Below are 19912 nucleotides of genomic sequence, written 5' to 3'. Positions count from 1 at the left end.
CTTTCATATTTGTGTTTCTTTCAAGATGTGCAGTTTTAAGCCAAGGGTGGTGGTGCATGCCTGTAATCCCAGCACTCAGGAGGCTGAGGCAGGAGGATTGTGAGTCCCAGGCCAGCCCAGCCTAAACCATTTTGAGACCATTCTCAAAAACAACACAATACAAAAAAAGATGTGCAGTTTCAAAACTATATCACAAGTTTTAAAAGTCAATAATCTTTTTCAATTACTATAGGTCTTCTATTACACTTTGATTTTATACTAAATATTAAAACAATGCACATAGGTTTTTGTATTAGCAACTGCTATGATGGTTGAGACATGAGTAGTGTTGTTTTCTCAACATCAGTATGGTTTTAAAAATACTAAATTTGTGATCAGAAAGCAAAATTCAGAGGAATGAATTTTCTTTATGATTTTATCTCATAATTTTTATGTATTTTTATAATAATAGAATTGTCCCTGATTTAATTTGAACTTACTGCAAAATAGCTTGACACTTTGATTTTTCCCTTGAAAGTAATTGGGAAAAATAAAACAGGAAGTCTTCTAAAAATTGAGAATTTTAGATTTGGCTTTTGATTTTTTTGATGACATCTAGTCATAATGTTGTGGTACTTGCTGTGTTACCATTCAAAGTATTTCTTCTTTACCTTTAGAATGGATTTCGCAATCAGTAAACTGAAAAAAGCAGGTAATCAGACTGGACTGTATGTACTTCGGTGCAGTCCTAAGGACTTTAATAAGTATTTTCTGACTTTTGCTGTTGAGGTTAGTATGTTACATTTATTAATAGTAAACATAGTATTTACCCTATGTGCTTTATACTTCATATTTATGCACTATACATTATTTCTTTTATAATACTCAGAATTATAGCTTTTGATATGATAACTGGCATAATCATGTTTGGATTTTCTTTGGGGGGGGGTACCAAGGATTGAACTCAGGACCTTGCCCTTGTGAGGCAGGCAGCGGAACCACTGAGCTAAATCCCTGGCCCTAATCATGTTTAATTTAGCGTGAGGATTAGGCACAAGTAAACATAATTTCTAGGATTCACGTGAAAAATTTCTCTTTTTATTTGGTATTCATTTTATCTATCTACATATCTATCTTCCATCAAGTCTCTAGACATCTCTTTTTTCACAAAAATGGAAATCTTTAGCAAATTATATGAAACAAAATAAATCAGAAGCAAATTCTCTGTTAAGCAGTGGTTATTAAATTAGAGCAACATAGGCTCATAACAAAGAAATAGAAATATCATAACAATTTCAGCTAGTAATTTTCTAGAATGAAGAATAATGATCTACTATGTATATTTTAAGTAAAAACTGCAATAAACTTCACTGTTAGTGCAGATCATCTTCAATTTCATCTAAGATTATTTACTATCCAAAATTATTTTAAAAGTTATCATTTATATGGCAGTTTTATGGTATAACTCTTGAGAAACTATATATCAAATTTATAGGCAAGAATATTCTTTAACAGTATTATTACTCAATTGTTTTATTAAAGCAATCATCTTATAGCCAGTTTCTCTCCCACTCTTCACTTTTGCTTAGCACATGTAGAGAATGTTTTGTCTATAAATACAGAAGGTAGTTATTCCATCTCTTTACCATTGCCTAAAGTTGGTAGTCTATCCTAATTTCATAATGTTATTCATTATGTTAATAACATAATATATAGTCTATTGTAATGAATTATCAATTCAAAAAATATATATTTTACTGTTTATGTACCCAGCCTAGTATCAATAATATGTATTAGGGAATATACGATATAACCCTATCTTCAAGAAAATTACTTTAGGAAAAACGTACACCAAAAAATACTAAATTGAGCATCACAATTATCTACTATAGGCAAATAGAGACTATAACAGAAAAAAGTATAGTTATTAACAAAGATCTTTTGGAGTAGGAAAGAATTGATGTTTTGTAAACAATTTAAAATATAATAAATATGCTTGTAAAAAGCAGCTCAAAAATATTAAGATTAATGAAAAGTTCATAATATAATGCATAAGAAATATTTTTTAACTGCAAAATATTTAAAATGCCATATCAGAGCTAATACAAATAAAATAGTGGTGTGATGGAATGAGTATTCACTGTTGCTTATAAAATGCAGTATTGTTAGAGAGTACCTCACAGAAAAAGCAGTACTTGAAGTGAGTTTTAAAGAATGAATGAAAGTTCACTACTCAGGAGAGCATGTCCATTCATAGTAGAGAGATAGCATAGTAGAGAGAATGCAGTAGAGAGCTATAGTTAATCAAGGCATGAAACAGTATGAAAATTATTTGAAATTATTTAAGACATTTAATATGGCTAGAAAGAAGTTTTTATGTAAGAAGTGGCAGGAGTTGAAGTTGGAGATGGCAAGACAAACAGCTCATGAAGGTTCCATTTGCTTCACTAGCTGTAGATTTTATCTTTTAAATTATGGAAAGCCATTAAGGATGATATTATTATTATTATTATTAATTCTTTCTTTCTTAATAAAATCAACTCTTGAGCCACTTTTGTAGACTATGATGCTATAATTAGATTCCGTTCTGAAGAACCAAGATCCTGTGTCACCATACAGAACCACATTAGGATTCACAGTTCTGTTGTCTGAATATTTTGTTGGTTGTTTTTGTGATATTCCTTTTGGCAGAATAATCATTTTGGAATCTTTTGTGATTTTCCGTCCCTCTCTTTATAATTAAACTCATATAGCGAGAAAATGTCATTGAATATAAACATTGTTTGATTACAAAAAATGAGAATAGAGAATACAACCTCAGTGGGACTAAGAAGAACTTCAGTAATCTTAAAGATCTTTTGAATTGCTACCAGATGGAAACCGTTCGCTCAGACAGTATAATTTTCCAGTTTACTAAATGCTGTCCTCCGAAACCAAAAGGTAAAATAATTTTCTACTTATTTTACAAATACCGTCAAGGATTGTGTCTGTCATTGGAGGTATCTTCAGTACATTGATTTCAAAATAAATATCAAAGAAGTAACTCCAAAAGCAAATTAATTTTGTCTTACTCCATTGTACAAGCATCATCAGATAAGGTAGTTTGGTATACAGTATTTGTAAGCAACTTGAAGTTCTGTTATTCTAGTATAAAATGACATTTTAAGGATAATTTCTTTTTTTTTTTGGTACCAGGGATCGAACTCGGGTCCTTGTGCTTGCGCAGCAGGCAGCGAAACCACTGAGCTAAATCCCCGGCCCTGATAATTTCTTGTTATAAGTCAGTTACTAACTTACTGAACTGGAAAAAATCTCACTACCAAATTTTTATGTGTTAAGAAAAATTTTCAGAGTTGGGGATTTAGCTCAGTGGTTTTGCCGCCTGCTGCGCCAGCACAAGGACCTGAGTTTGATCCCCGGTACCGGAAAAATTTTCATTCTGTTTTAGGATTTTAATTTTTTTTTAATTTTAAAAATGAAGATAGTAAGGTTGGAAACCCCGTGAATGAGTCTCATTTTTAAAAATTATTAAAACTTCTGGTAAAATTACACTAGTTAAGGAAGTAGGTATAATTTTGAATGTTTAAAATAATTGGTAATAGTATATCAAAGTTCCATTAATAAACTCCAAAAATAATTTTCTAGGAAAAAGATGAATAGTAAGTTATTAAGCATTTCTTACATGTACAACTCATTTTATTCTTTGTATCAATTCATATTTTCAGTGTGCTTTGAAGAGATGCAGACAGACACATCTATACATATATATATATATATTTTTACTATTTTTTTCCAGATAAATCAAACCTTCTAGTCTTTAGAACCAATGGTGTTTCTGATGTATCAACTTCACCAACATTACAGAGGCATAATAATGTGAACCAAATGGTGTTTCACAAAATCAGAAATGAAGATTTGATATTTGTAAGTGTAGATACAGATTACTGTGGGGGTTTTTTGTCCTTTTATAAAAACATCTGTTTTCTTAATTTCCTACCCTACATTACATTTCTGTAATATATGGAACTATTTTGTTATAACCTATAGTATAAAAATGTAGTTACTATCTAAACATTTTTATTTATTATGAAAAATATACTAACCTTTGTAAGAAATTAGCAAAATTATTTTTAAGAATGAAATTATATTCTTTTCAGAATTTAAAAATATTTCTTTACAAATCTTAAATTAAAAATTAGATAAGTCCCACATCTTTACTCTCAAGTTCTCATGAAAGTAAGGAAAATTCAACAGATTGAAAATAAATAAGAAACTGAAAACAAAATAGTATATAAGAGCGATGATTTAGCTATCAGATGGTTTGAGTGGAGATTAGTCTCATCACAGGGGTTCAAACTAAAAGCAGTGCAAAGAAGGTCTTGAGCCTGTGAATTGCTAGGAGTTAAAAGTAAGAGCCTATATTACTGAATAAAGCCAGGACCCTCACGAATATACATGTTATATTGTCAGAGGGTTCAGTCCGTGGTTGGCTGGCTCTAAGGCAGAAATGGCTTGGCAGAAAAGCCTCATGGAGGAAAGCTGCTCCATGGCAGCCAGGAAGGAGAGCTATAAACCTCCAAAGACACGCTTCTAGTGATTTGCCTGCTCCAACTGGGCCCTACCTCCTAAAACTACATTAAGCTATTGATGGATTAATCCATTGATAAGTGCAGTGTGTCATGATCCAATCACTTTCCACTTCTGAACACAAGAGACTTTGGGGGGACATTTTAGATATAAACCATAACACATCTTCAGTGAAACAACATAAGAAATGTGAATAATTTACCCACTTGCAAATGGAGGGATAAAGAAAGGAAATAAGAAAAAAATGTTATATATTTTAGTTGGAATCTTAGGACAAAGAACTTCTAAGAATTTATAATGTAAACATTTTGAATTTGGGTTTCTTTATATACTACCTGTATGATCTGAGAAACACTAAGCCAACATATTAAAAGTGGTACTCCTCTGATATCCTATCATGCATGAGGAAAACAAATACAGATCTTTTTGGAACAACATACTCTTAAGTTAGGCTACCCAGATTTACCATGGATAAAACCACTCCAAACATGAGTTTTTAGTCTGAATTTAGAAACATAGAGGGAAATAATGTAGGATTAAGTAAGAATCAGCAGATCAAACAGCAAAATTATACTTTTAAGAATGGCATATAATATTCAGAGACTATAAAATACACATGTGTGCTTAAGAAATAAGAGAAATTGAAAACATGCAAAAAAACATTTAAAAATGAAAGACATTATTTTAAAAGAAATTTGAGAGGTGGGTGTGGTGGCACACACTTGTTTGTAATCCCAGCATTCAGGAGCCTGAGGCAGGAGGATTGCCACAAATTCAGCTTGGGCTACAAAGTGAGTTCAAGGCCAGCCTAAAATACATACAGATAAATAGTGACTGTTAAAAAAGTCGTAATTATAGCCAGTGCAGTAGGTTTTAAAACAGGGTGGAACCAAAAATACACTTTATTCATTAATCCTTGTCTTCTGTCTCTAATGACTGTTTAAAGTAGAAGAAATTAATTTGGGAATCTCACGTAGGTTTAGTTTTTAAGGGAAATATTTACTCATGGCTTTTAAAAAAAAGTTTTGTCATTTAATATATTTCCTAATTCCCCTATTTCTCCATCTTTGGTCAATTCTCTTCTTACTTATCCTTTTTTTCTTTTAAAGAATGAAAGCCTTGGCCAAGGGACTTTCACAAAAATTTTTAAAGGAGTAAGAAGAGAAGTAGGAGACTATGGTCAACTTCATGAAACAGAAGTTCTTTTGAAAGTTCTGGATAAAGCACATAGAAACTATTCAGAGGTGTGTATGTTCTTTGGATAGTCCGTGCAGTTTGTACTATATGTGCATTCATATGCATGTAACCTTTATGCATGCAGCTATGCAAAATTATAATTTTAAAATATACCAAGCAACTTTTGAGGATACTTTTTGATGATGCTGTAGAAAATTATAGATTTTAAAAATAGCTTATTTCCAAACATATTCCTTTTAGCTTTGTATTATGAGTATTATTATATCTCTGCAACAATAATACATCTCTGAGGCAATGTCTTTTAAACTTGTTAAACTTGGCACTCCAGAGCTTTATGGGTTCCATAGAGGTTCCTCCACAATTTCGTCTCCTAAAAAAAAGAAGATTGAAAGGCACTATACTAAGGAACACTGAGTAAAATATTGATGCCTCGGGTTGTCATCCAGAGGTGCTAACTGGCAGAAACCCAGCAGTCAGTTGCCAGAGTCCTGATCATAGCAAGACATCACCAAGGATGACAAAATACACATTTATGATACTTTGAATGTCTTAAGAGATGTTAATGGAAGATGATGTGAAACATATAAACCAGAAAGTTGTTCTAATCCAGAAGGTCACAGTGTTGGTGATTATGATCCCCTGAACAATCATTCCTAGAAGCTTCTGTCAAAGGTTAGTTGAGGGCCAGGGATTTAGCTCAGTGGTTCTGCTGCCTGCCTTGCAAGTGCAAGGACCTGAGTTCAATTCCTGATTCCAAAAACAATAAAACTAAAGTTAGTTGAGTTAGAGGATGTTAATACCATGTCAGTATCCTGACATAGGTATGATGATATTATCTGCATGGAGACCATTATTTATTTTAAATTATTTAGGAACCATTATATGAAGCTCACATCCATCTATCACAGTCCCATATTACTGTGTCTGGTTTTGCCTCTATTTGTGCCTGTTCTCTATTCCTGGTGTTACAGGTCTCAGAGTGTTTGACTTGTATCATTCATGGTACCCACTACCACCGTTGCTTACTCTCATTGGTGTGTCTATATTCTAAGATTGCCTGGGGGTTTACTAAAAATGAACCCTAACATCAAGTTGATGGCAGCTGCAAATCCATATGAAGGGACCAAATCACATTGTAATCATATCTGAAGTCCTGCTAAGAGTAGGAGAAAGTACATTTCATTTTTGGCAGAGAGTATCTTTCTGAATGTTGTATACTTACAACAGTCAAACAGCTGGGCATGGTGGCATATGCCTGTAATCCCAGTACTCAGGAGGCTAAGGCAGGAGGATCATCACAAGTTCGAGGCCAGGCTGGGCTACATAGTGAGCTCAAGACCAGCCTGAAGTACATGGCAAGACCTTGTCTCAAAAAGCAAAACAAAGCAAGAATAACCAAACAATAATTCTTTTGCATTTGTTATTTTCTTTTCCTTAGTCTTTTTTTGAAGCAGCAAGCATGATGAGTCAGCTTTCTCACAAGCATTTGGTTTTAAATTATGGTGTATGTGTCTGTGGAGAAGAAAGTAAGTAAAACCACTGGCTTTCTTATGTTAAATTATGCCTCTCAATGAATCCATTGTTGCTTATATAAAATTTCAATTTAAAGATCACAAATATTATAAATTTTAATTCAATAGGAATTAAATATTGCTGAATCTAAAAACATTATAGGACTGTTCAGTTATGCTTGTGAAAAAGGAAATCAATAAATGAAGTTAAATTGCAAAAGACAGTTAATATAACTAATGTTACAATGCCAAAACAATAGCATGTTATAGTAAACAAATACAGCTTTTTGTGTTCATCATAGCAGTACAGATTATGGCTAGTTCAAACATAACATTGGAACAACTGGCCCTTTCAGTACAAAATTATTTGGAATTATGAAAATAAAGCATATAAATGATAGGCTGAATTATTAATGGAACTCACTGAAATTGATATTGATACTAGATACATTTTTCAGATGTGATGGAATAATGATTTATATAATATATATTATGTCATGCTTATAAGTACATGTAACTATATCATATATATTTGTTTAGATTAATATGTCTTGGTGATATAAATAAACCCAAAACTGAAAGATATGTTATATATCTATTGTTTCCTTTAAATTAGTGAATTTTGCTTAATTTCTTTATCTTATATCCACATACAAATATAAACATTTTAAATGTATAAATTATATATTTTAATTGTATATATACTGGAGCCTAATTATTGCCTATATTTTAATGCAGATATTCTGGTTCAGGAGTTTGTAAAATTTGGATCATTAGATACATATCTGAAAAAGAATAAAAATTCTATAAATATATTATGGAAACTTGAAGTAGCTAAACAGATGGCATGGGCTATGCATTTTCTAGTAAGTAATTAGTGTGTTCTTTTTTATGAAAACGTATTGTTTTATCTTATGAATCTAGAAGTCATCTCGGCACCAAGAAATCTGTGAATAGATGCTGAATATTCATTCAGAATAGGTCTGGTGGTGAAAGGGATTATTTTAGACATGTATTTATTGATGTAAAATCCTTTTTGAAAGAAACAATTTTGTAATCCTATCATCTCTTAGAACTACTTATAGACAATCTTTAGTTTGTGTCACTTGGGTCTATAAAAATTAACCTGAATTTATGTTGAAACATGTTGTGTTTTTATGAATAACAGAAAATACATTTTTATTGTATCTGTGGGCAATTGGACATTAGCATTCAGTGAGAAAGAAGTGTGGACAGAGAAGCAGAGAACCATAGGGCTACCCAGTTCCTACTCCTCAGAATGTACCTGTGTTCTGTTGAACTGAAAATATTTCCTACCGTCTTGAAATACAAACTAATTAGGGTCTCAGGTTTGGAAGGTGGAGTAACACTGGGTAGCTTTAATTTATTCATTTCATCATGGGTATAGATCATGTGTCAAATGACATATAAAACAGGAAGTGCTGTCATAAAACTTCCTTTTATTGTCTTAAAGCATGCCTCCAAATTAATGTTTACATTGTTATCTTACATATTTTCTTTAATCTACATTGGGGCCTTGAATATATTAAATACTCAAACATTTGTGGAATGATGTTTGAATGTGTGTGCATTTAATTTTAATAGGAAGAAAAAAACCTTATTCATGGAAATGTATGTGCCAAAAATATTCTACTTATCAGAGAAGAAGACAGGAAGACAGGAAATCCTCCTTTCATTAAACTTAGTGATCCTGGCATTAGTATTACAGTTTTACCAAAGGACAGTAAGTTCCATATTTAACTTTATTAAATATTACTTGGATAATACCATTAAAAATGTTAATTTTCCTTGAACTCTAATTTTTTGATATTTTCTTGATTAATAGCATATAGCTGTCACTTGCAATTTAAATTAAATTACAGTTATATCCTCATCTCTGTCCATTTCTTCTTGGAAGTATGTCATCATGAACTGTGAAATAATTTGAAAAACAGTTTTAATTCATAATCATCTATGGTAGATAGGATCTTATTCATATTTAATGTGAAATTTTCTAATATTATTCACTGGGCCGTGGTAAATTTTTTTTTTTTTTTGGTACCAGGGATCAAACTTGGGTCCTTGCGTCTGCAGGGCAGGTGGCAGAACCTCTAAGCTAAATCCCTGGACCTTAAATTTTTTTTTTTTCTTTTTTGATACCGGGGATCAAACTTGGGCCCTTGCGCCTACAAGGCAGCAGCGGAACCACTGAGCTAAATCCCCGGCCCAGCCATGGTAAATTTTTTAAAAAATTTCTTTATTCACTAAAATTTTTTTGAAAATAAAATATTATTTAGCTTGATATCTTATTTATTCAGCTATCTCTGACATTTTAAGTTTTTTAGTATATGTGCTGCCGAAGCGAGCACAAACATTTTAAGTTTTTAAAAATTTTCTCTTGTGTCTTTATTTTCTACATGATATAGTAAGTTAAAAGTAAAAATGTCAGTCAAATGTTGAGAGCAGTTTTTTTGGTCTAAATAATGTTATAATTGTGTTTCATTATCTTAGCTAATTTCTCTATTTGAATATTCTAAATTTAGAATATAAATAGATTAATTTTTGTGGATTGATGTGTAGTATCCTATTTGAATCAGTATACTTAAACTTGATGGCTTATTCAATAGTGAAGATAATAATATTAGGATAGTAGTATGTGAAGAAAATTTTCTAGCATATTAGTTCTACTACCCAAGGAAATTTGATCCTTTGGAATGAATGGTAAACATGGAGAAAAATATATTCATATGATCAAGGAAAAGGGAATCAATGACCTCTTTCATCTCTTGATTATACGCAAAAGTACTTGCACTGCTTTACCAAAATATATAACAGGTTATCTTTCATTCTTACCTGTTTATCTATGTCAGAATACCACCTTTCCACAGAAACCTTTTTTGGTACTGAGGATTGAACTCAGGACCTTCTGCTTGCGAGGCAGATGGTGGAACCTCTGAGCTAAATCCCCAGCCCTCATCACAGAAACTTTACTTGGACAATTTTATGATCTAACTACTAGAAATGTATCAGTTCCATACCTAGAATATCATTCATCTGCTGTAATGATAAATGCCTGTTGTCATTATGTGTCTGCAAGTAAGAATGGCCACTATTATTAAATCATTAAAACATCATCAATATTGTAACATTACTTTTACTATTTACATATTGTAAAGATATAAAAATATATTGAGAAGAAATATTAAGACAAGTTTTATAGATCTTTTACTTTTTTTGAAAGGCGAACTGCTAAGAAGAGGCAGAGAAAGTGGGATACCAGTTGAGACACAAAACTTGATTATGGAAGTGAATCTGAAAACTAGTTGTATATAAAATAATTGTTTACTTGTAGAGATTATTTAACTATTCTTTGTTCCTATCATTTAAAAGTTCTTCAGGAGAGAATACCGTGGGTGCCACCAGAATGCATTGAAAATCCTAAAAATCTAAATTTGGCAACAGACAAATGGAGTTTTGGTACGACTTTGTGGGAAATCTGCAGTGGAGGAGATAAGCCTCTGAGTGCTCTAGATTCTCAAAGAGTAAGTTGATATAGACTGAAGTTAGAATTACTATCTCTGTAATCCATCATATTTCTTTTACAGATTCAATATTTTAATTTTTAAAGCACATCTTAATTTTTTTTTTTTTTTTGTGGTACCGGGGATCGAACTCAGGTCCTTGCGCTTGTGCAGCAGGCAGCGAAACCACTGAGCTAAATTCCCGGCCCCTGCACATCTTAATTTTAAAAAGAAGTTTGGTACAGAGTTGTACAATTTATTCTTAATATTTTATTCTCTAATCTTAGAAACTACAGTTTTATGAAGATAGGCACCAGCTTCCTGCACCAAAGTGGACAGAATTAGCAAACCTTATAAATAATTGTATGGATTATGAAGCAGATTTTAGGCCTTCTTTCAGAGCCATCATACGAGATCTTAACAGTTTATTTACTCCAGGTGTGTATTGATCACTATTCATCTTTGTTGTATTTAATGAATGTTTACTAATTTTGTAATCCCTTTTCAAAAGTTCTGTATCATCTCTTAATTTCTTATGTTCATATATGATTTCTTATGCATTATACATATTGAAATCTCCTTGCACAGTCTTAAGGCCTTTTTCTCCCTCAAGAGCCCATTTATTTATTTATTTATTTATTTATTTATTTATTTATTTATTTATTTGAATAAGAAAAAGAATAGCTGGGTGTGGTCCCAGCACTGGGGAGGCTGAGTTAGGAGTGTGGCTGTGAGTTCGAGGCCAGCTTGGATTACATAGTGAGTTCAAGGCCAGGCTGAACTATATAGTGAGACCTTGTCTCAAAAAAAAAAAAAAGAAGAAGAACATACAAAACTTACTGCATACCTATGTTACACTCATACCTAGTTTGCCAATTAATGGAAAGCACCTTTATTTGGCTGGATCAACTTTTTAAGAACAACTCTTTTGGTTTTTAAGTAGTTGCCATATAGTTTACAATTGATTCATTTTCTAAACATGAGGTAGATTTTTTTTGTTTGTTGTGACCTTTAAAATATTGAGATAAATATACATGTGGTTGACCCATAGGTACTTCTTGCTTCAGTATTACTTACCATTCTCACTACAAAAAAATCAAAATATGACCTTATTTCGTGAGTACTACCTAGTTTAAAACTACCTAGTTTAGAAAGTAATCGTTTATTCTTTCCAAAGTCTTTCTCAAAAGCTATCAAATTGTGGGTAATGAAGACTTTAATTAGTATAATTTAAACCATTTGAATTTCCCTGTATCAAATGTATTTCTAACTCATTCTGGCTATTGTGTCAACTTGAATGTATATCAGTTTAAGCTGAAGAATGTGTTTGCCATCTTAAGCTAGTGATACTCCTTTATCTCCAGATTATGAACTATTAACAGAGAATGACATGTTACCAAACCTGAGGATAGGTGCCTTAGGGTTTTCTGGTGCTTTTGAAGACAGAGACCCTACACAATTTGAAGAGAGACACCTAAAATTTCTACAGCAACTTGGCAAGGTAAATTGTTTTAAGTTTTGCAAGTAAAACGTAGTCATATACCCTTTTATTTAGGACCAGAAAAGGCTGCAAAGAGTCTCCAAAGTGCACTTCCTATGAAAATTTTAAGGGATATTTGTTAAAATGTTGTTTTATAAAAAAGGAGCCAGTTGCCAAATATTAGAAAAAAGCTATGCTACATAAACAGCTTTCTTTACTGAAGAATTTAGAGCCCTTAACACATAATGTGCATTGAACTTCAAGAGGATAATAAATTAGGCAGTTCTTTCAGAATTGATTTGACCATGAGCCCTTTGCTCAACAGGGAGAGTTTGCAGTTATTATAAGCAAATCAGTGCAATAGAGAAAGGAACATTTCAGTCTTTTTATCTGCCTTTCTACCTTTGGTAATCTCATGCTTATGACCTAGAATGTTGACTGGACTATGTTCACTGGCAGAGTATTAAAAAGTTGTATAGTCATGTGTAGCCTACATATTGTAAGTAAAACCAGAAAAGGTTCAATTCTTAGCAGGACTAACATTGTGCTAAACTTTATTTTTCTTTCTTTCTTTCTTTCTTTCTTTCTTTCTTTCTTTCTTTCTTTCTTTCTTTTTTTGGTACGGGGGATCGAACCTGGGTCCTTGCGCTTGTGCAGCAGGCGACAAAACCACTGAGCTAAATCCCTGGCCCATAAACTTTATTTTCTTAATCTTCCTAATATAGAATTCAGTACTGTCTATCGTTATGAATTAATTTCAGCATGTATGCAATATGAAAGGCTCTCTTGGCCTTAAAACTAAATGTTCTATTTAAGTTTTACTAGAGCTAAACATTGGGTGTTATATTAAAGAATTGACTTATATCAGTACTTTGCTCTTTGCTGTTGTTTCTTATTTATTCATCTTTTACTTTGTAAATACTCTTGGGAATATCTGAAGACATATAGAGCAACAGGAGAAAAAGTTCAGGTATTTGGGTGTTTTAGTTTATATATTGCTAACTTAAAACTTAACAGCCCAAAATAACAAATATTTGTTATCCCCAATTTCTGTAAGTCACCAGTCTGGGAACAATTTAGTTGGGGTTGAACCCAGCCATACAGCTGGGGTTGTATAATCACAAGACTATAATCAGGGTGTCAGCCATACCATACACTCTCATCTGAGGCTTGACTGAGGAAGATCTCCTAGTTCACTCATATAGGGTTATTGACAGGCCTCAGAAGATCTGCTTGCAAGCTTACTGTACATACCTCTCCACGGAGCTGCATTACAACATAGCAGCTGAAAGCAAACACCCAAGATAGAAGGCAGGGTCTATGACCTAACCCCAGATAGCATTTCATCACTCTTGCCACAGTCTATTGCAAGCTGACTTGCTTTATTGACTTATAAATCTAGTCCACATACTCAAGAGGAGGAGATTATAGAAGACAAATGCTAGAAGGTGAGGACAATTGAGAAACATCTTAGAGGCTCCCAATCAAACTGGCTGACTTAGCCATAACTCCATATTGCTACCATCAACTTTTTGGTAGTAGATAGTGTGTCCAAAACTTATCAGACCATGGAAGACTTTTTACTCCCCTCATCAGATATCTGTGGATATCTCATGGAAAGTGTTCTCTAGAACAGTTTGGGAAATGATGCCTTAGATGTAAGAGTAATCTCTTCATATTATGATGAGAAAAATTGAGGTACAGAGATGTTAAATAACTTGCTCATGGTCATACAGCAAAATGTTAGCAGATGTGAAATGGAGCTTTTCTTTCCTTGCTCCTATTACCATGTTATGTCTGTTGTACCATATAAGTATTTGATTGTGTGTGTGTGGGTATGCTTCAGCTGCAGTATCATCTTCCAGTATCTTTTCGTGACAGGCCATATATTATACTAATAATATATAAAATAATTCTTATTTTCATTCAGAAATTTTATCTTGATCCAACAGCAAAGACAAAATTGTTTATGGAAAAGGAAGCAATTAGTGTAATACAATTTATTTGTGGGTTTATTGTTGAATACATATCAATTTTTTGTTGGTTGTATACAAATATTTTCATGGCCACAAACACTAGTCATTGGATCAGTGATCAAAGACATTGGTCATAAAATCATGAAAGCTGTAAAAATTTTTTTACTCATGATTCTGAACAAATAATTTATTTTCTCCAGTCCTTAGATTCAACCTTTAATGGGTATTTTATCTTTTGTAGAGAGTTTTTCTGGTAAACTAGAAACTTTTAGAAAAGAACTTCCAATTTATTTGAAATAAAAGGAAATTTAGTGAAATTTCATTATCTTCAAGTGAAGTTTCATTATCTTCAACTGATAATATTTTAATTAGATTTTAGTTATCTTATATCTTTTGTTTTGTTTTGGTATGGGGGATCAAACTCAGGACCTTGTACTTGTGAGGCAGGAGGCGGCACCACTGAGCTAAATCCCTGGCCCATCTTTTCTTAATTTTTAGCTCCTAACATAAGTATGTAAATGAATCACACAGTGAAGTCAAACAATGTATATGATCATAATTCGGTAATATATATTGATATTTAAGAAACGGATATAAAAAAGAATACATTTAAAACATCACTGATTTAGATAACAAAGAAAGATCAGCAGACTATTCCTTTTATTTCTTTCTCTTGTCTGATTGTTTTGGTTCAAGTTTTGAGTACTATATTGAATGGAATAAACACCCTTTCTTGTTCCAGATTTTAGAAGGAATTCTTTCAGATTTTCCCCATTTAATATGATGTTGGTTGTGGGTTTATCATAGATGGTATTTATCATTTTGAGTTATGTTCCTTCTATAGCTATTTTCATGAAGGGATGTTGGATGTTTTCAGCATTTGTTGAGATAGTCATGTGATTTTTTCTTTGATTCTATATATGTGGTGCATTATATTTATTGATTTACATGTATTAAACCATCCTTACATCTCTGTCATTAAACCAGTTTAGTCAAGATAGTAGATTTTCTTAATGTGATATTGCATTGCATTAGTAAGGATCTTATTATTAAGGATTTTTGGATCTGTGTTCATCTAGGGTGTTTAATCTATAGTTTTCCTTTTTTGTTGAGTTCTTATCCAGTTTCAGTATTGGGGTAATTCTGGCTTCATAAAACCCAATTTGGGAGAATAACTTCCCTTTCTATTGTGGTGGAAAAGTTAGAGGAGCATAATGTTAGTTATTTAACTAACTAGTAGAATTCAGCCATAAATCCATCTGGTCCTGGGCTTTTCCTAAAAAGTATTAATTAATGCTTCAATTTCATTACTTGTTATTGATCTGTTAAGATTTTGTATATTTTCATAGCTCAGTTTAGCTCATATGTGTCTAAGAATTTGTCAATTTCTCCCAGACTATCCAATTTGTTGGTATATAAATTTTGAAATTATGATTACTTGTGGGTTTCAGTGGTATCTGTTGTAATTTAACTTTTTATTTCTAATTTTATTAATTTGGGTCTTCTCTTTTGGTAAATTTTACTGAGGACTTATCAATCTTATTTATCTTTTCAATGAACTAATTCATTGATTCATTGACCTTTGTATTTTTAAATTTTTCATTAATTTCCACTCTGATCTTTATCGTTTCCTTCCTTCTGGTGGTTTGGGGTTTGGTTGGTTCTTGCTTTTCTGGAACCTTGAGGTTCATCATTAGGTTATTTATTTGAGTGTGACACTTTCTTCTTCTTAGAGCCTATTAGGTACCTTCTATATTTAGCTGTTTCCTTTCCTAGATGGGTAGATTTCCTGGTAGATTAAACTCTGCTTTTAGTAGTATCCACAATTATATTACCCTTCCTTCACTTGATTACTTGCTTCACTTTTCTTGTCATTTCCTAATGTAGGAACAATACAAATTTAAATTTTTTTCCATTTGTACTTCCATCTGTCATGTGATAAATAAGATATAAATGTTTATCTACATTGCAAAAAGTAATCTTTAACACTGGCTAGGTACTTATTCTTTTACTGTGGCACTTTTACTCTCCCTTACATGCTTTCTTTGTTCCCATGCCATTCCCTTCTAGTTTCTTATTCTAAATATTTTTTCATGCTCTTAGCATTTGCCTTCACCATCTTCTGAAATATAGTTGAAGCATTTGAAATTAAAATAGTAACTGATTTTTGCCAATAAAATTGACAAATTGCAGAAAAATTATAGTGGCCAGTGTTGGTGGAGATGTGATAGACACTTTTCCATTGTTTATTAGAATACAAATTGCTTCCCCTTTTTAGAGAGCTTCTGATGCAGTAGATGTTAAGGGATTTTGAAATGCCTTCATCTTTTGAACAGCCAACTCTTAAGTATCCTTAATATAGATGTATATAGACATTTATGAATATGAATATCATTACAGTGACATGAGCATATTTTAAAATCTTTTTAGCAGACATTATTTCCAATTTAAATGATTGCTACATTCACTGACAGCATATAGTAATTAAAATCATATTTTTAAGGACTATATAATGTATAATGGCACTGGAAAATAAATTTTGACACATTTGTTAAGTAAGGGGAAAGGATATAAAACTTATTCCCCAGTTTTATTTTTGAAATATCTTTTAGAATGATGTCTGACAACAGTGAAATAAGACAGACATTTATCCTCCATTTTTTTTTTTTTTTGGTACTGGGGATCAAACTCGGGTCCTTGCACTTGCACAGCAGGCGGCGAAACCGTTGAGCTAAATCCCTGGCCCCTATCCTCCATTTTAAGGAGGAACAAACAGGTGTTCAAAGAGGGAAGTAAATTGCGCAGGGCTACAAAAACAGTAAGTAGTGACCAAGATTCTAAATCTAGTCTGACTCAAGAGTCCCAGATCTTATTTACCTTGCTGTGGTCTTCTGAACTCTTCATTAGAGATTTAATTTAGAAAAATATATATTATTTTTTGTATATATCATTTTTTTTTTTTGGTAATGGAGGTTAAGCCTTGAGCCTTTCTTTTCACTAAGCTATATCCCAGCCTTTAAAATTTTTATTTTTTTAAATTTTGAGACAGGGTCTTGCCAAGTTGCTAAATTGTCAAGGCAGAACTGAAACTTGCAGTCTTTGTGCCTCACCCTCTCAGAGCGCTAGGATTATAGGTGTGTGCCATCACGTCCAGCTAAAGTCTTACTTTCTTAAACAAATAAATGTCACTGTATTAGTCTGCTTGGACTGCCATAACAAAATACTGTGGGATGCGTGGGTAGTTTAAAAAAATAACATTGCTAGGCCGGGGATTTAGCTCAGTGGTTTCGCTACCTGCTGCGCAGGCGCGAGGACCCGAGTTCAATCCCTGGTACCAAAAAATAAAAATAATAGTTTGATCCCCGGTACAAAAAAAAAAAAAAAAGGAAAAAATAAAAATAAATAAATAACATAACTCACAGATCTGTAGGGCTGGAAAGTTCAAGATTAAAGTTTCATCAGCTTTTGGTTTCTGTTTAGGCCTCTTCTTTTTTTTTAATTAATGTATTTTTATTAGTATGTGTTTGCAGTACCTAATGATTACATTTATCATGGGGAATTTGCAGATGTGTAGAACACATTCTTTTTTATGTCCTCTCATCCTTCCCTGCTCCCTCAATTCTTAATCTCCTTTCCATTTGAAAAGTTTTATTTCCATTTTTTCTTGCTCTCTTTTTCAATCCTTTTTCCTTTCCTTCTCTCTCCCCTGTATCTCTTGTTCCCCTTGCCATTTGAAAAAGATCTCCTTACTTTCCATTATCCTTTATTTTGCTCTTTATTTATATTTTGAGTGTCTCATATAAGAGAAACCACGCGATATTTAAACTTGTGTGTCTGATTTATTTCACTTAACATTATGGTCTTCAGATGCAACCATACACCTATAGATGCCTCAAGTTTATCCTTACTGCAGAATAGTACTCCACTGTGTATAAATGCCACATTTCTTTATCCATTCAACTGTTGATAGATGTATAGGTTATTTCCCAGATTTAGCTATTAAAAATTGTGCTGCTGTAAACATGGGTATGCATGTACAACATGCATGTATGCATGTATCATGGTAAATATGATTATTTTAACTCTTTTGGGAAGATTACTAGAAGGAGTCAAATGGAATTTCAATTTTTAGTTTTTTGAGGAATCTCCATACTGATGTTCATAGTGGTTGTAGTCATATATACTATCACCAACAATGTAAAAGAGTTCCTTTTTCCTCACAGCCTCACTAGCATTTCTTATTATTTGATTTCTTGATGATAGCTATTTTTTCAGAAGTAAGATAGTATTTCAGTTTCATTTCAATTTGCCTTTCTTTAGTGGCCAGCAATGTTGAACATTTTTTGTGTATTTATTGGCCATCTGTACTTCTTCTTAGGCCACTTTTCTTGGCTTGCAAATGGCCACTTTCTTGGTATGTCCCCATAGGAGAGAAGGCTCTGGTGTTTCTTCCTGTTATTATAAGGGCAGCAGCCGTATTGCATTAGAGACCCGCTTTTATATCCTCTCTTTACCTTTATTACTTCCTCACAAGGCCTTATCTCAAAATACAATCATACTGGAATTAGAAGTTAATCAGATAAATTTTGAGGGGGCATAGACATTGATTCCATACCAGGCCTTTATTTCATCTGGATCACTAATAGTAATATCAAAGGATACACTGTATTTATGGTTTTTTGGTTTTTTTCTCAGTACCGGGATTCGAGGATACATTGTAAAGAAGGAAAGTTCTTCCTGAAAATGGTGATAGAAATTTAGGAATCCTCTAGCATGTCTATTTACTTATCCTAATAATTCATGTTTATCATTTTATCACATCCCTTTTTGAAGTACTTTAAGTTTTAGTCTGTAATTCTTCTTGAAGAAATTAAATTTATAGGCTTACTACTACCCACCTGTTGAGATAGTATTTCCTTTTCTTGCTCAAAAAGTTGCCTTATATTAGCTTAGATATATGTCTACTAATTCTTGCAACTAAGGTTTCCTGTATTATAAGAATTGATTAATATTTTGTCTTGAAAACTTGAGGTTTCCCTTCCTAATGTAGCATGTTCTTTAGGGTAATTTTGGCAGTGTGGAGATGTGCCGGTATGACCCTCTACAGGATAACACAGGGGAGGTGGTAGCTGTGAAAAAGCTCCAGCACAGTACTGAAGAGCACCTCAGAGACTTTGAAAGGGAAATTGAAATCTTGAAATCCCTACAGCATGACAACATTGTAAAATACAAAGGAGTCTGCTACAGTGCTGGTATGTTGCCCATTAAGCCTATTCTATATTTACAGTATGTCTTTGGCATCCTGGGTAGTAGAAACATATAATGTCTAAAGATCTGGACTTAACCATGTGCCAGTACCCAGAGAGATATGCACTCTATATGACTAGAGATTGTGTGTGGTGATCATGGACTGTAACTACAAGAAGTTTTCAGCTAGTTGATTATTTTCACCACTTGCTTAAGCTAAAGAGAATTTTGTTTTGTTAAAAAAGTATATATTTCCTTATATATTTTATCAGAATAATATTTTTAAATTGCATGTTTTAGTTCAATATAATGAGAAAAGTTTTCTTATCAACTTATGGTTTGGCTGAAGAATTAAAGAAGTCTAAAACATAATTATTTTTAGAGCTTCTCTCCAAAATTTTTGAATGCAAAGAC

General features: G+C 32.6%; 1 protein-coding gene across 6 annotated transcripts in view; it reads left to right on the top strand.

Annotated features, from left to right (window-relative positions):
* Jak2 (Janus kinase 2) overlaps window positions 1-19912 on the top strand; it is a 182013-nt gene that overhangs the window by 147544 nt on the left and 14557 nt on the right. For all 6 annotated transcript variants that reach the window (XM_087183475.1, XM_013069696.3, XM_013069695.3 and 3 more), the window contains 11 exons: window positions 657-768; window positions 2733-2919; window positions 3776-3903; window positions 5676-5810; window positions 7202-7289; window positions 8013-8140; window positions 8880-9018; window positions 10665-10816; window positions 11083-11233; window positions 12160-12296; window positions 19314-19503. In XM_087183475.1, coding sequence (XP_087039601.1) covers window positions 657-768; window positions 2733-2919; window positions 3776-3903; window positions 5676-5810; window positions 7202-7289; window positions 8013-8140; window positions 8880-9018; window positions 10665-10816; window positions 11083-11233; window positions 12160-12296; window positions 19314-19503 — 1547 coding nt within the window. The remainder of the gene's footprint in view (window positions 1-656; window positions 769-2732; window positions 2920-3775; window positions 3904-5675; window positions 5811-7201; window positions 7290-8012; window positions 8141-8879; window positions 9019-10664; window positions 10817-11082; window positions 11234-12159; window positions 12297-19313; window positions 19504-19912) is intronic.

Source organism: Heterocephalus glaber, unplaced genomic scaffold (genome assembly GCF_053883595.1).
Source record: "Heterocephalus glaber isolate CG9 unplaced genomic scaffold, H.glaber_assembly_v1.0 deba00001481, whole genome shotgun sequence".
Taxonomy (NCBI): Eukaryota; Metazoa; Chordata; class Mammalia; order Rodentia; family Bathyergidae; genus Heterocephalus; species Heterocephalus glaber.
The sequence above is the reverse complement of the archived record's forward strand: the minus strand, read 5'-3'. Positions and strand labels throughout refer to the sequence as shown.